At 34.0% G+C, this 17,433-nt stretch overlaps 2 protein-coding genes and 1 long non-coding RNA gene across 3 annotated transcripts; all 3 read left to right on the top strand.

Annotated features, from left to right (window-relative positions):
• The first annotated feature begins 2,498 nt into the window (after positions 1-2,498).
• On the top strand, positions 2,499-5,471 carry LOC140182477 (uncharacterized). The gene is made up of 2 exons (XR_011878121.1): positions 2,499-3,793; positions 3,945-5,471. It is a non-coding gene; the product is annotated as an uncharacterized lncRNA (long non-coding RNA).
• Positions 5,472-10,325: 4,854 nt separating this feature from the next.
• Positions 10,326-12,904, top strand: LOC112779076 (uncharacterized). Its single transcript, XM_025823335.1, has 3 exons — positions 10,326-10,434; positions 10,693-11,354; positions 12,773-12,904. Exons 1-3 carry the CDS (start codon positions 10,326-10,328, stop codon positions 12,902-12,904), a joined length of 903 nt encoding a protein of 300 aa, XP_025679120.1.
• Positions 12,905-14,235: 1,331 nt separating this feature from the next.
• LOC112775122 (protein ROH1D) lies at positions 14,236-16,530 on the top strand. Its single transcript, XM_025818593.3, has one exon. The coding sequence runs from the start codon at positions 15,033-15,035 to the stop codon at positions 16,230-16,232; it is 1,200 nt and encodes a 399-aa protein (XP_025674378.1). The 5' UTR covers positions 14,236-15,032; the 3' UTR covers positions 16,233-16,530.
• Positions 16,531-17,433: the final 903 nt, after the last annotated feature.

The raw sequence follows: 17,433 nt of genomic DNA, 5'->3' as shown, positions 1-17,433 counted from the left end.
GAAATGACAGTGGGAAAAAGATGGTGGAGGCAGGCTGTGATGACTGCCTTAATGGATGTTGACAATATCTGAGGGCACTGTTGGTGTTCATGGTTCTTTTATTTTTTAAAAAAATTATATTTTTCCTCGTCCGATATATTTATAGGCTCAAAGACGACTATGGTTCATGATAATGCCCAATGATGCACATGTCAAAAATATATTGAGACAGTTATGCTGTGATTAAAAGTTCATCACTTTCCTTCCCCTATCTCTCTTCCTTTCTATATCTCTCTCTCAAATGCATACACACACACACGCACTAAATTTGGTGTTGGTGTTAGTGCTTGCGACGATGATGATGACGACGATGATGAAAACTCTTATTGTGGAAGGATTTTGATGAACTTCACTGGCTTAGTAACTGCCTTTGATTATTTATATATACTATGAGATCTGAGGGCATTTTTCTCTCTAGTTTTTACTCATACATTTTTCTTAGAAATTTTTTTGTTCTACATGAATATTTGATCCATATAAATATACAATTCTGAGCTGCTTTGGTTCTGTTTGCGGTTGCCTGCTGCATAGTTCAATGACTATATGAGGTGGTTTATGTGGCTTATTATGATTTTTAGGGTACTTGAATTTTCGTTTACTTACCTTAGTGGCTTAAACTTATTATCATTTTACCGTGAATTTTTTATGTAAAACTTTTTTGAACTAGATGACTGATGACTGAAAATTTGTGCTTTAACTCTGAGATGAAATAGTGTAACCGATAGCAAATTAATTGTTTTAAACTTTTGCCCGATGATGGAGAAAACCACTATTGAATGTCTACATGGTGTTGTTCATAACTCGAGCTGCATAATTCTCTCCTTCTCTCTCTCAGTTACTTGTTTACTCTGTGTGTGCGTAGATTGATAGATTGATAGATAGATAAATATATTGTATCTCTTCCAATGGTGCTTGAAGGCTGTGAATCAAAACCGCTGCAATAGTTGTAGATGAATAATGAATTTTAATTAACTATGAACCTGAGGGCTCTGGATACCCTTTTACTGTCTAAGTATCTTCGTGATTTGATTTTTGGTGCTCTTTTTTCTATAAGTTTTGGTGCTTCTACATGCATTATAATTAATAATTCTCTACCCTGCCCAATGATGGAGGAAATTGACTAATGAGCGGCTGCACAGCTTAATTCATAACCGGATGTATCTCCACTGCCACCTCTATCATCATCATCATCATCATCATCATCATCATCATGACTATCTTCTACCCTCTCTCACACACACACACACACACACACTCTCTCTCTCTCTCTCTCTTTCTCTCTGCTTCTGTCTATGTGGGTGGATGTGTAAATGGTGCACGAAGGATGTGAATAAAGCTAGCTGCAAAAGCCGTAGATGAATGTCATTTAGCTATGAGATCTGAGGGCATCTCTGGGTTCAAAATCTTCTTCCTTCAAGGAGCATTGGTAAACTTAATTTTTCATTATAGCAGATGACAAGTAAGTGGTGTTTCTGCTTGATGCATTGTTCTGTTTCATTTTTGGATTTGGTGTGATGCATATTTTATAGTATTTTTGACTCTAGTGATGGTGATTGCAAGAGGCTTTTGCCTATGACCATATGTGATATTCCTATACCATCAAAATTTAATAATGATGATGCTTATTGCTCACTAGAGCATTTAACAGGATTCAAAGCCACGCCATTCCTTCTGCCTTTGTCACCCACTGTTAATAACAACAACAACAACAACAACAACTATTATTATTATTATTATTTTGGTGAAAATTGCTATTATTTTGATTTATTATTTTAGACATTGATTGTTGTGAATCTTTGTTTTATCTTCCCCATCTATGTTTATACATGCTTAATCTCTGAGCTGTAACTGTATCAAAAGTTAATTTATTACTTGTCCTTGTAATAATATTATCAAGCGATAGATTCATTGATAACGTCCAGAATCACTAGAGAAGAAACTACACTTGATAATTGCTACTATATTTATAACAAATATTGGAACTGAAAGTTTATGCCCAATGATGTTTAGTGTTTAACACAAAATGTATCGAGACAGTTATGCTGTGGTATTCAGTTCAACACTTGCCTTCCATCATCTCTCTTTCTCTCACTATCTCTCCTCTCTCTCTAATGCATACATATAGACACTCAAATGTTGGTGGCCGTGGTGGTTGCAGTTGAAACGGTGATGTCAAAGATGACAACGATCAGAATCTTGTTGGTAGGCTTTTGCTGCACACCACTGGCTTAGTAGCTGTCTATGATCATTAAAATTTTGTAAGCCATGAGATCTGTGTGCACTCTACATTTTTTCCCTCTTATACTTGGAATTTTACGTGACACGGTTTATTTGGTTTTGATATGATGCTGTGAGTTAAATATTGCTTTGGTTATCTTAGTGGCTTAAATTATTAGTGTTTAACTTTGATGATGCATCAAAACCAAGAAAATTTAAATTTAACGGCTAAACTGAAACATTGCCCAATGATGGAACAAACACTACTGAAAGGTCACATGATGGTTTTGTTCATAACTGGAGCCTGCACCACTCTCTCTTTCTCTCACTCAGTCACTTAATCCCATTCTCTGTTGTGTGTGTGCGCGCTCATATGCCGCACGTGTGTATAAATATATATATATATGAATTATTATGTATCTTCCAGATGGTGCGTGAAGGCTGTGAATGAAACTGGTGGGAAAAAGCTGTAGTTTATTTGTAGTTAAGTATTAAACCTGAGGGCTGTGTATTCACTTTTTCTGGTTAAGTGGCTGTATAATCGAGGTTCTTTTTTGTTAGCTATCCCTGTATGTTATTGATTTCATTTCTTGTTACTTTGCAAGGACATTGTATATTATTATTATTATTGTTGTTGTTGTTGTTGTTGTTGAGTTTCGAAAGTGATGTGCATGCCTATCCTTCTATTTTACGCTTCATTTTTGTTCCAGTGACAGAACAAACAACTGACTATTGAATGGTTTCATGGCTTTGTTTATAACTGGATGTGAACAACCACCTTCTTTGTCTGCATCGTCATCACGATCCTCTCTGCTGGTTGTAAATTGTGCACAAAGAATGTGGGTAAAGCTTGCTGCAAAAGCTGTATATGAATTTGCTTTTGGCCATGAGATCCGAGGGTGGGTTGTGTTCTATTTTCATCTCACCTCCCCACCACCCCAAAATTAATTGGGTGCAAAATCATTTTCTTTTAAAGAGCCTTCCCGACTCCCGAGAACAGATTATCAGAAAATTGTGCATTGCACTTATGACTCTTATTTTTCTTTACTCTGATCTGATCATCATGGCTGGATGCTTTATTTTGTTCCTTGTTTGGAACTGCTCATTTGCATAGTTATTAGTTCTTTTTTTGCCATGGCCTTATGCTTATACCGTCAATATTCCATAACATTAGCTTGTTTATCTAATATGCTTATACCACATTTGTGAATTGGTGATTTATGTTGCGTTGATGCTTAAATAAGCAATACTTTCAAACTTGGACTGAGTAATTCGGATGCATCAGCTATAGTTTCAGTTTGATTAGGTGTTTATAGGTGAGTATATCTACACGACTACACGTGTCTCATTTATTTGTTCTTCTAAAAACCTAAAAGCTATATTTTGTCCAGATCATTTGGTGCATCTTTTAAGTAACAAAATTTTCCAACATTTTACCCGATGTCATAACCACTTTTTGATGTGCCCAGTGATGTAATATTTCGACATGATGCAAAGCCTCTCCAGCCCTTTCCTCTCTTCCAACTTCCATCATTAAGTAAGCTGCTGCTGTTGTTGTGTTGTTCGTCTTCTTCTTCTTCTTCTCCTTCTCCTATTCCATCCTCTTCACTGTTACTGCAACTTGCTATTGTTATTATTAGTACTCTTATTATAATTATTATTATTATTCTTGGCATCACAACTGGCAGTGGATAGAGATGGTGGAGGCTGGGGTGCTGTGTTCACCCACCGTGATGGATGTTGAGAGGCTTTTATGGATATTGGCATAGTGCTAGTCACTGAAATCTGAGGGCACTCCTAGCATTCTCATTTAAAATAATTTTGTTAGCTTGTTATTGTGTCATACTAGTTTTTTTTCAAACTATTACTGTACTAGTTTGCTATTGGTCACATACAACCCAGTGATGGATTTTACTTTCCTTAATGGTGATACATCATTCATGTTCTGTCTCCCTTTGTATGTCATATACCACCTATAGCCATTGAAACCTCTAATTTGACTAAGAAATTTAGGATTGCTTGAGTGCTCATTGTTCATATGTCGTATGATGTCTTCATTCTTCTTTTCTTTATTTATATATTTTTGTCTAAAACTTTCAGCATATGTTGTGTTTTTGTTTGCTTATTTAGCTTCAAAAAGATCAAATGATTGAATTTTGCTGAAGGAACATTTGACCAAAAAGAAGTGCTTTATTCCCTAAGTAGTAAATGATTCTTGTGTAATTACTTGTACCTGCGCTTCATATGTTGTTTTGGTTTTCCAAAACATAGGAAAATAATTCTCGGTTTAAGTTTTTCAACTTCTAACTATCAGATTAAGGGCCTGTTTAGGAAACTCTAGAAGTAGCTTTTTTTAACTTTTGACTTATGAAAAGTAGTAGTATTAATGTCGGGTGCAATTTTCAAAATCAAATTGCAACTTTCTAAGAAGCTATTTTGGAGCTTATAGAGAAGTTAAAAAAAATGACTTCTCTTATAATACTTCTACTTTTCATTACATTTCTTTAAAATGAGCACTTTTAGAGTTAAAAATCCAAACACAAAATAACTTATTTATAAGTTACTTTTAACAGAGTCATTTATTATTTAAGTTATTTTATCAAAAGGAGCTTAATTAAGTTAGTTATCCAAACTGAGCCTAAGTTTTGATTATCTACTTATCCTCTTATTTTGCACTTGATTAACCTGTACTATATTAGGAACTTTTATAGAAACCAGGATAAAAAATTTACACGTGTTTGGATCAGTTTTTTTCTTTTTGTATCTGTTGTATTTTCATGTTTTTATTTACTTTGTTCCTGTGAACAATTTATGTCATCTGTGACGTTTTGGTGTCTTCGTTGAGTGCTTCAAATCCTGGAATCTTTCAAAGGGTCAAGGGGGATGCTTGGTTCCAAGGGATGGTGAATTTGCATCATCATGTCTTGTTTTGAACTGTGTGGCTGAGGAGACCTATGTAGCAGACAAACGAGAAAGGGTCCCACAAATTGAATTCAAACATGCCTTATCCTGTTACCTCCTCTATGTAAAAAGGCATGTTCATGCATTCCTTTCTTTTGACGACCATCATAGACAAGTAAAATGTACAAGGAAATTAAAATATATAGCTTTGATATGTTTGACTAAGTAGATTGTTATGCACAATTGTAATTGATACAACACGTTGCTCCTTGTAATTTCTTGTGTCATTGAATTCTGTTAATATTTACTTGACACTCCTCCTTGATGGATTTGACTTTTCAAAGATGCAAAATTTTAATCAATTAGCCTCGGTAAACCTCTCCTCAAAAGTGTGTTGTTGAAACGGGACACTTAAATTCGCATCTTTATGTGCTTGACTTGAATAATAATTAGTTAAAAATTTTGACGATTCTGCATTTGTTCCTAACCTTTCCCATGTCACCTGTCTGATGAAATAGGCTACACCTCAGCAGTGGCTAATTCTAATGCAATTATTATTCTTAATATTTGGATAGCATTGGATTGAAATGGAATTATTGCTCAACAACGAAGTTCAATTTGGCCATCCCTATGTAGAATGGCATTTGATTTTAAATAAAATAATCTTGGGGTAGTTGCATATGGGGTAGGAACATAACAATTAATGCTTGAATAACTAGAGGCATTCTTGTCAAACTTAATGATTGAAGAGCATGTGTCATGTGACAACATTTTCTTTGGCCATGCGTGAACTTGCCGTATAAAAGAATGCCCAAAACAATATACAACAAATTTGATAATCAATATTTTAAGGGTGCTGATTGAAAGTTTACAACGATAGAACATTATATTGGTGATTTATAAATTATTTGTTAGAAATCTTAAGGCAATGATTAGCATAACTCGAAAAAGAAATATGTTGAAAATAATATAGCCATTATTATTTATTTATCAACAAGAGTATATTACAATAGTCTTGCTGCTATACAAATTTTAAGGAGAAAGAAAGAAAATTTTACATTAAAAGAAACGTTTTGCGGAAAATGAAACAAGCATGTGGCTTTATAATCATTATTAGGACAAGTTGATGCTTAAACTCTAAGTAATATTAGAGTACAATTGTTCCAGAAATGCTTCATGTCTTCATCTGATTAATTTAAGGAATAATGTCTGAAGAGTGAAGAAGATGGATCCTCAGTTTCTAAGTTGAATAAAAGAAAAGAAACTATGGATTGGCATGTCAAGTGTTTTTGTCTTGCATAAGTTTCCAATTAAGTAGATATTGACTTTAACAATAAACTGTGGCTATATATTCATCCTATTTCTTCTTTCAATTAACAAGGTCTTAAAAAAATGGAAGACATACAACAATGCAAGTGGATGGTCAGTCTATAAAAAATGTATCACATGCCTGCGAGATACATCTTTTGAAAAATATATTTAATGATGTGCATTGTAAACACTTAAAATTACTTATTTTTATGTATCATATTTAACATCATTATTTTTATGGGTTTAGTTAATTAACATGTGTCTTAAAGAATACAAGTTAAAGATATAAATTAAAAAATTTGTAAAGAATATAAAATTTAATTTTAGATGTATTTATTATGTAATTCTTAAGGCACATGTTATTAGGCAAGTCTTATTTTTGTTCATCATACGTAACATCATGCAAATATATATTTAAATTTAATTTTGATGCATAGACAGTATAAAATCTTTTACACACTTATGCAATCATATCTATTCTTTTAAATGATTATTCAAGCAGTCAATATGAAAGGTATTTATTTTACTGATATGGTGTTATGTAATTAGATATATATATAAAATTACTTTACACTGAGTGTATCAAAATTAAATTTTATATATTTATTATCATTTATCAATGCAAATAATCAAATATATGAATGAACGTTGGGGTGCGTTATGATTTTATTGAGTAAAATAAGGTTTGCCAGCCATAAGCCAGTGAATCAATGTCTCGTAGTCATTGCCTTGAGAATTGAGATTGTATATATAAGAGTGGCCATAGCTTGTCAATTTGTGCTTAATTAAGTAAAATTATTTTGGAAACCACAATCACATGGCCTATAACTTCATACATTGCTTAAAGAATAAAAGGAACGCATGTAGCTTGTTTAAGCACTAACCTATATATATAAGTACACGAGATTGTTTAAGACTGAGAAAACGGGTTTCCTCATAGTTGTGGGTTACCTTGCCACACATTATATTCATTTCATCCTTTTCTATTAATTACTATAATTATTTTATATTTCCACCATTATTTCTTTTCTTTTTTCTAGAGAACAAATAAATTTGAAGATAAGGTGCCACTCTGCACCAACTAATAGCTTGCTGGAATCTGTAATAGTCAGAGTTGAATGTCCCTCTCATAAAATAAAATTGAATGATGAAACATGCATAATAAATTAATAATCATTAGACAATGAAATTTTCTGATTTTGGGATTGCATTTCACAGCCAGCTCTATGTTTATTGGCTTTCCCTTTTTATGAGAAATTACATAGAGAAAATATATTTGTAACACTTCAAATAATAATATAAACACTTCTATACCATATATATAAGAAAAGCGAGATGGATTTTTTAACATTTAAAAATATATATATATATATACTTCATAGTTCATACCAATGTGCAATACAATTGATCAAAATTAAACCAAAATGAACCAGGAAAAAATTAAAGCATTTTATTTCTTATAGTTAAAGCTACACATATGGTGCCAAAATTTAATTAGAGTCTAGTTTAATTTGTCCGCATCGATATCATTCAGTGTTGGTGGACTTAATACGTCATTGAAAGGTACCCCTCATTCAGAACAATATGGTAGATGTTGAAATATCTTGTAGAGCAGTGAGTGAATAATTGTGGATCACTGATTTTCCTTTTTCTTTTTAGACAAATATTCAATACAAAGTAGTGTATATTGTATGGTACTATGGTATTGTTAACATCCACTTATATAGGTGTATAATGTATCTTATATTACTTTGCCCAAACAAGATTATAGGCACTCCTAATTAATTAACTTTTTGGAATGTAGTGATACATTATTTTGAAACATATCAATAATAATTTACATTTATATTTATAAGTATTTTTATATAAAAATATATAATTTATATTTATATTTATCAGAATTTATATACATAAATTAATATAATTTATATTTAAAATTTTCAAAATTTATATATATAAATAATAAAGTTTATTTATTAAAAATAATTTAATATTTATATTAATCAAATAATGACCAAAATTATTAAAAAATTACTAGTTTTTAGAGTTTCTAAGTAAAGAATTCATAAGATGTATGAAGTAACTTGGTAACGTATCACCTTGTTATTAACCACACAGGAGGAAGCATGAACCTTTTTATTTAAGGGCTAAATGAAATAAAATAGGTTAAGACTTAAGAGTCGCAATCTATGAGAGTTGAGTGTCACATCACAATAATAATGGCAACAAAATATATTGATGACTAATGAAAATGCTACCTTGCTTGCGCAGCCCTAAATTCAATCCTCCAATAGAGAGACATCAGAGATACATTGCACTTTCGCAAGTAGTTTTTAATAAATAATTAATTATTAGAATAATGCAATACTTCTATAATATTTTTCATAAATATCAAATATGTTTTTTTTATAGTTGTTAGTTAATAGTTGATTTTTTATGTTTACATGGTATAATTATTTAAAATTTATTTATTTGCCACTAAAGAAAAAAAGAGAGAAGAAATAGTTTGTTTTTTAAATATTTTTAACTTTATTTTAACATATTGATATTGATATTGTAAATTTTGACTTTGTTTAATATTTTTATGTTTATCACTATTTCTAATTCTTTCAACTATCGTTTTAATTATACTTGGATTCATTATAAATAAAATATATCAATGTATTCGGTTTTACTTTAATATAATATATTTTAAGAATTTAGTTAATATATATCTTAAAAACAAATGATAAAATTATTATTAGTAAGATATTTTAAATATTTTTTAATAAATGCAAAATCAATACATTTAAAATTTTAATTTTTATATTTTGAATAAAAAATTCTCAATTTAAAATCATAATATATATTTTTAGGCTACAAAATAACTAAATTCATATTTTAAAAGAGATATTTAAGTAATTATATTATATATATTTTTTAAGAATTATTAATGAACCCATGCCTATCTATAAATAGGGGCACATTGTCAATTTATTGATTCTAGAAACAGCGAATATTAATAAAGAGACCCAGCCAATCACTAATGTTTCACCGATCTGACCCCGCCATCCACGAAAGACTGCGTCTCCCCAACCCCTATATTAATTTCTTGACTTTATTTCCTTTATTTCTTATATTTGAAAAAACAAAAGAAAATAAAGAGATAAAAATTATTTATATTTCTTGGATAAAACTTATGGTCTTATAAGAGCTTCTAGAATCTAAATCAATAAGTAGCTTAGATCCAATTAGGTTTGTTTGACTTACGGAAGAAAATATCTTCCCATACAAAATCTCCCATGTGTTCTACACATGCAACCCTTTGTTTTCATTTTTGCTTATGCATTGCCAAATACCCATAAACTACGTTAAAGTTTTAAATTAGCATTTTTGATTAAGTTGATATAAATTCTATAGGTATGGTTGTTGTCTCAACATAATAGAGATATAAACATAAATATATAAAAATATATAGGCATAAAAAGATATTTAATTTTATATGTTATTTTAATGTCAAAATTAGACTTATTGGTTGCGAGAATTTTAAAGGTCAAGTACTACAATAGGAAGAGGTTCATTGAAGCTAAGAAGAGCTATAGTCTAAGTTTCACTTGAAAGAGCATTTGGGGTGCAAAAGAGGTGCTGAATTTGGGTGGTTTATGAAAAGTTGGTACAGACAGGAATATCAAAATTTGGGAAGACCTATGACTTCCTAATCAAAATGGGTTCAAGGTCTGGAGTCCAGAACTTGTTTTGAGCAGGAAGCCACAGTGGATAACCTGATCAACCAGGAACAGAATACATGGAAGCAATAGCTAATTCTATAAATTTTTCTACTTTTTGAAGCAAACCAAATTCTAGCACTCCCTATTGACATGCAGAGACAAGATGATAGATTTTATTGGAAGTTCAGTAAGAAAGGAGAGTATGAAGTTAAGACTGCTTACCACATAATTAGAGCTCACAACCGAAGCCAACAACCAGGTATCTGTCCGAATAACCAGAAAAAGGAGAAGTGGAAACAACTGTGGAAGATGAAAATTCCTTCAAGATCTCTGAATTTCATGTGGAGATTAATGCACAACTCTCTGCTAACAAAGGCAAATATTCAGAGGAGAGGAATTAATTGTGACCTGATCTGTTCTAGGTGCTCAATGATAGAAGAAAGTGAAGCTCACCTTTTCAAAGATTGTGACTGGACATCTCGTTTTTGGTTCGTGTCACCTTTTAACCTCTGAACAGAAGCTGCCGCCGGAATGCCGTTGCTAGAATGGGTATCGACAACTCTAAACCAAATTGAAAAGGAGAGAAATGGGCTGTTCATTTGTTGCTTGCATGGCCTATGGCATAGTAGAAACAAACTCCTCTTCGAGAACGAGAACTTGACAGCGAAAACGATTTTGGAGAGAGCAACCATCTCCTTTGCAGAAGCTCTACGTCCAACAAATTCATCACCATCGATTCAAGAGCCACCTCCAGGCAGATACAAAATTAACGTGGATGCGGCTAGCAATAATGGAGTCAAGGGAGGAGTAGGTGTGGTCATTAGAGATAGTAATGGACTTGTTGTAGCTGCTGCCACATTGGAAGTGGCTCCTGCACTTTCAGTTAGAGAAGCGGAAGCATTTGCTTTCTACCAGGGAGTGAATATTGCAGCCCAAACTTGTTTCTTAGAAATAGAAATAGAAGGAGATAACATAGAAGTAGTCAATGCTTTAAATTCTAATAACCCATTTGGTGGGACTTTTGGTACTATAATCTCAAACTGTAAAGCCCTTTTGTGTTGTTTTAGGTTTTACAAGATATCTCACATCAAGAGAAATAAAAATAGTGTAGCTCATTCTCTTGCAAAACTTGCTCTAACCAGACCAAATTTGATGTGGCTGGAAGAGACACCTACAGAAGTTTGTAACTTGGTCTATCTTAATATATTAAGCCAACTGCTTTATTAATCATAGTAATTAATTTTTAAAAAAAAAATTATCAAAAACTATTACTATCTTCAGATTAAATTCAAAATGAACAAAAAACTCAAATTCAAACTAAATTCAATATTATAAAATCAATAGAAAGAAATTTCAATCTTATTCCAAATAAGAAAACAATACACAAATTCAAATTAAATTCACGATGTATAAAATTAACAAAATATTTTCAATCTTATCTCAAATAAAAAAATACAAATTTAATTTTTTAATAAAAAATATTCAAACAAATGTAAATTGAATTAGAGGCAGAAGAAAGAAAAGACCACATCAAAGCACAAAAATGAAACGCAAAACTACAAGTCGAAAAAAAGAGAAAACAATGAAGACACAAGATTACGATGTGAAAGAAAGACAAAGCAGATGCATACAGTACAAATCTACCTCTGGTGACATCATGTCCTCTTTTTTGTCACCATAGATCTGTGGTGATTTTCTAGTACTGAATCAATGATCGTTCTTCATCGTCGCAAAGATTTTGAAGAGGAACAAGAACAACAGAGACAAATGAGGGAGGATAAAATAGAGGGGACGTTCTCTTTGCTCTTTGGAGAAGAGGAACCACTAGAAAGAAGTTGAAGGGTAGTGTCATTGCTGTCCGAAACTGACAACGTAGAAGGCAAAAAAGAAAGTTACCTGTGAGAGAGGAGAGGATAAAAAAAAGTTGAAAGAAAAATTAGTTAGAAGATAAAAGAAATATAGTTGTGATTATTGAAATATTAATGAATAAAACTATAAAAAAATATCAGTATCTTAAGTTAAAAATTTATGTCTCAACAATCAACATTTAAAAAAATACATAATACATATTTTTTTATAGGTAATTATATATAACTGTGTTCTTCATAATTTTGTGTTTCAGCAAACAAACATTAGATATATACTACTATGTCCATGTCTTGATAAATATATATAATAAAATAAAGGGTTAAGTACAATTTTGGTCTTCAAGGTACAAGTCGAAAATTTTTTCATCCTCAACCTTTTTTAATATACAAAATTGTCCCTAAGATTCAATAATGTAATTTTAAAATCGTCATTCGGATCAAAATACACTTCTTTTCTTCTTTAGAAGCAAAAATAGAAGATACAGAGCCCAACTACTGCCGCACCCAACCCTTTCCCTCCTACCTGGACTCCCCCTCCTTCCTCTTCCCTACCGTTAAAACCCCTCAAAAGCAAAAACAGAAGATACAGAGCCCATCCACCGCCGTACCCAACCCTTCCCCTCCTATCTGAACTCCCTCTCATTCCTCTCTCCCACCGTCAAAACCCCCTGTCACATTATCGCCGCCACTCCCTCTCACTCCATCGAGCAATCTCTCCACAACGCGTAGCACCTTGCCCTCGTCGTCGCTTGTCCATCGCCCTCGCAGCACCGCGACTCACGCCCTAACCTCGCCGCAACTCACCCTCGCCTCGCAACACCTCGCTCTCGCCGTCGCTTGGCCGTCGCCCTCGCAGCGTAGAAACTCGCGCCGTAGCCCTTCCCTCCCTGGCTCCCTGCCCTTTGACTTCTTCGAATCAGATGCTAACTCCATGATGAATTTTTCGAATTCAATTTATTCACCATTAAATCTTAATTCTAATAGCTCTCGAGCCTTGGCGTGTTTCAGAGGGTTTCTCTTTGCTTTCTTTTGTTTGGCTTGTAGGGAAGTGAAATTTCAAGTTAGTTATGCGATGAGTCTTGGATATGATCTGTGTTATCGATTTTTGTGTGCTTGGTGCCTTAGTATGTTTCTGTGGTGTGATTGCTAAAGGAATTTTGGAGATGATGTTGGTAAGTGGTGGTTGTGTGCTCGTATTTTTCGTCGTTATCGGGTAGGTGGTGGTTGTTCCTCGCGTTTCCAGCATCACCGCTGCGCCTCCCTTCTCCTTCCCCTTCCCTCCCTGCCCTCTGCCGTCCTTCCCCTCCCCCCTCTTCTCTTCCATCTCTTTCTTGTTAATGTTTGTTTTGATAATGATGATGATTTTTTTGTTTTTTGTTAACGATGATGATTTTGGTGATGAATTGTTGTTTTGATTTTTATTTATTTAAGGTTGTTGTTGAATGTTTTTTGGTGCAGATGATGATGGAGTAGTAGTGGATGGAGTGGTGGTGGTGGTGAGAAGAGAGCAAAGGGATAATTTTGTCATTTAAAAAATTAATCTATCTAAAAGGACGATTTTAAAATTACGTTGAATCTTAGGGGTGATTTTATATGTAAAAAAAGTTAGAAACAAAAAAAACTTTGATCTATATTTTAAATACCAAATTCGTACTTAACCCTAAAACAAATGTAGCCTAACTGTATGCTAGAATAAGTATTATTCCATAACAAATAGATTATTTATCATGATAGTAAATCTAAAAATAAAATTTACAAATTCATTTTTTATTAAACTCCGAACTTCTTATAAATTTTCATTATTTGAAAAACCCTTGTATTTTAACAATACGAGTGTTTCAACCCTTTTTATATGAGAATGCCATGTAGTTAATTTTTTTTCTTTTTGTAAATTTTTTAAGATTGTCACTACTCCCTAGTCAGTAATATTTATATATTCACAAAAACAAAATTCTAAAAATCATCAATTTATTACCTAAATTATTTTGGTCCCTCTAAATTATCAGAGGTAGCGACACCCATCAACATTTTATCTAAGCCTTATGTACGAACCACATTTGTCCGGGTGTCAAAGGTGGACCCCACGTGACCACAATCCAGCACGTGGTGGCCCATGTAAAAGTGTAAAACAGTCTCCCAACTCCATGTAGCACACTATAAATTCCTCCCCTCCCTTCAGGTGCTGATGTACAGTGGGGACAGCATAAGTGTCTCTGTCCCAAAAATTCAACGGTTCAGATTTCATCCGTACCTTTTTCATTGGGATCTACACCGCTGAAAGCCCTCTGAATCCTCAATCTAGGTCCTTGCCACCGTGTCCGCTACGTGTTCGATGCGTGTTCTGCTTCCATAAACCACATTAATTATTAATTATTTTTCACTAATTAACTGCGGATTACACTTTAAACTTTACATTAGTGATTTTTTATTCTTTTTTGTTTATGCGTGGTTCGCTTTTTCTTCTTTTTCTTTTTTTTTTCTCTCTCTCTTTTCTTTTATTCCTTTTTTTTGGTCTCTTTTTATTGCAACCACCACTAAACGCGGTGCAATTGTGCCCCAATAAAATCCCTCTCTTTACCACTTAGGGTTTCCATGTTTCTTTCTTCTCCCTTGTCCCCGCATTCTCTCTCTCTAGTTTCTCTCACTCCTTGTCTGGTTCTCTCTGTCTCTCTCTCTATCTCACTGGATTCTAAACTCAAATTGGGTTCAGTTGAGCTGAAAAGTTCTGGAATCTGAGTGGGGGAATCCTTTGGAATTTGTGGGAAGTCATTTGTGCTTTTGATTTCTGGGTTTCCAAATTGATGTTGATAGAGTCTACAAATTGGTCTCTGAAGTTTGGGGTTTTCAAATAGGCGAGGTTTTCTTTTGAGGGAAAAAGTCTTTGAAATCTAGTCCTTTCATTTCTGGGTTCTGAAATAGAAAACAGAAAGTCCTCAACTTGGAGATAAATCTTGGATTTTGATCGTTCTTGAGTGTGTTCTATGTGAGAATGCCCGCAACGGACTACCAAGGTTCGTCTCCGTCATCATTGTCCCATTTCGGCCGTTCATTTCTGAACATACACCGTGATCATCAGGTTCACTCCATGGAAGGTTCAAGCTTGGAGGTGGAGCTGGAATCGTTTCAGCAACACGTGACTGACCAGTTCCTTGAGCTGTCGTCGGTTAGCCATGAAGAATTGGTGTCACTTTCATGGGTTGGGAAGCTCCTTGATTCGTTCCTGTGCTGCCAAGAGGAGTTCAGGGCCATCCTCCACACCCACAAGGTGCTTGTTTTAAGGCCACCCTCGGATCGCATGGTGTCTGAGTACTTTGAGCGAAGTGTGAAGGCCTTGGATGTTTGCAATGCAATCCGTGATGGGATTGAGCAGATTCGCCAATGGCAGAAGCTCTTGGAGATTGTTCGTTGTGCAATGGGAGGGAACCAGAGGAGCATTGGTGAGGGCCAATTTCGAAGAGCAAAGAAGGCTCTTATTGATTTGGCAATTGGTATGCTTGATGATAAGGATTCTTCTAATGCCTCCATTAATGCACATAGGAATAGGTCATTTGGCCGCAACACTGGTGGTGGTAGAGACCACCATCATAATAACAATCTTCACAATCGATCGTTGGGGCATTTTCGATCCCTTTCGTGGAGTGTTTCTCGAACTTGGTCTGCTGCTAGGCAGCTCCAAGCAATTGGGAACAATATGCATCCGCCTAAGGCTAATGAGCTTGTGGCTTCCGGAGGCCTTGCAATGCCGGTTTTCATCATGAATTCGGTGCTTTTGTTCGTCATGTGGTGTCTTGTGGCTGCAATTCCCTGCCAGGATCGCGGCCTTCAAGTCCATTTCAACATTCCTAGGAACTTCTTGTGGGCTGCTCCAATGCTATCGCTCCACGACAGGATCATGGAGGAGTCCAAGAAGAGGGACCGGAAGAATGCGTGTGGATTGCTCAGGGAGATTCATCAGATTGAGAAATGTGCTAGAGTGATGAATGAGTTGGCTGATTCAGTTCAGTTCCCATTGACAGAGGAAAAGGAAGCTGATGTTAGGCACAGAGCTCAAGAGGTTGCACAACTTTGTGATGCTTTGAAAGATGGGCTAGACCCTTTGGAGCGCCAAGTTAGGGAAGTGTTCCATAGAATTGTGAGAAGCAGAACAGAAGGGCTTGATTCTCTTGGAAAGCAAAACCTTGCTGATTAACCTTTTTTATGCATACCCTTTAGTTTCCATTGTTGGATTTTGCTTCTTTAGAAGCTGAGAATGGAGATCAGAATTGTAAGGGGGAGGTTCTTGTATCTAAGAACCGTGTAAAATGTATAGAGCTTAGAATATTTGATGTGGATCCTTTGTGATCTATGCTGTTTATTGTCCTCTCCTTGGTTGTTTTTCTTTTTGTCTTGTGATGTTGCTATTGTATAATCAATTTTCTCTGCAACTTGCTGCATCCTCATTGTAGCAGATTTTGTTAATCGATGTGTGCTAGACACATTTTCCTTTTGCTTCATGTGTTCATATACTTACAATTCGCGTTCTTGGATTATCAGGATTCGTGGTTTTCATTGAACTCTTGACTGTAAGATGCATTGAAGTTGATCAAAACTCAGGAATCACTCTTTTATTCAAGTCAGCAAGTATGCAACAAAAGAAACAACCTTTCGTTTTATATTTATCTTTCTCTTATGTGTTACCATTTCTATATTGAGAATGACATTTGATCATTTTTAACAATTGTTACTAATTGTTCTAAGTAAGAAATATGTTAGAGCAGTTTTTGCTATGGTGGTTTGTCTTCAAAAATACCCAGCATAATGAATAATATGCAATTGTAAAAAGTTCGAACCCTTAACCAGAAATAATACAACTTTCTCTTTTTTTTTTTTTTTTTATTTGCACCGGCATTCCCTCCTTGAGATGAGAACAAGTGTTCCAGATGAATGATCAAGGAGATTGAGTTTCTAGTCAAGTCATTCAAGTTGACTTTGACTTGGTTTATTGCCATCCATAATTGAATTCCTTGACAAGGGGCTAGTTCAGGTCAAGGTCAGGATAAAACTTATGACCTTTATTCACGGAATCAAGATTTGCCGCACATTATCTCTAAACTTTTGCAACACAATACATGTTCTTGGTTCACAAAAATAGTAATGTTCCCTCTACTTGAATTGAGCTTATATCCCAGTGGAGCTTCAATAAAAAAATGTTAAATAAATACTGCTATTGTGCGATATTGAATTTAACTTGCAGTGGAACTTCAATTTAAAAAAAAAAGGTTAATCAATGCTGGCCAGCAAATTAGTTACAAGTGAAAGAAAGTTTGCGTTGATTTACCTATAATTTAAATAAATGAGTTATCCTTCATATTTTATTTTGTATTGTGATACTTTAATTATTATATAGAATA

Source organism: Arachis hypogaea, chromosome 19 (genome assembly GCF_003086295.3).
Source record: "Arachis hypogaea cultivar Tifrunner chromosome 19, arahy.Tifrunner.gnm2.J5K5, whole genome shotgun sequence".
Taxonomy (NCBI): Eukaryota; Viridiplantae; Streptophyta; class Magnoliopsida; order Fabales; family Fabaceae; genus Arachis; species Arachis hypogaea.
Note: the sequence above shows the minus strand (reverse complement) of the source record. Positions and strands in the feature narration are given on the sequence as shown.

Bases quoted from the DNA above. Each gene is read 5' to 3' on its own strand.
- LOC112775122 (XM_025818593.3), top strand. From the start codon at position 15,033: ATGCCCGCAACGGACTACCAAGGTTCGTCTCCGTCATCATTGTCCCAT.
- LOC112779076 (XM_025823335.1), top strand. From the start codon at position 10,326: ATGCAGAGACAAGATGATAGATTTTATTGGAAGTTCAGTAAGAAAGGA. The intron at 10,435-10,692 runs GTATCTGTCCGA...ACCTCTGAACAG, and splicing joins CAACCGAAGCCAACAACCAG to AAGCTGCCGCCGGAATGCCG. The intron at 11,355-12,772 runs GTTTGTAACTTG...CACAACGCGTAG, and splicing joins TGGAAGAGACACCTACAGAA to CACCTTGCCCTCGTCGTCGC.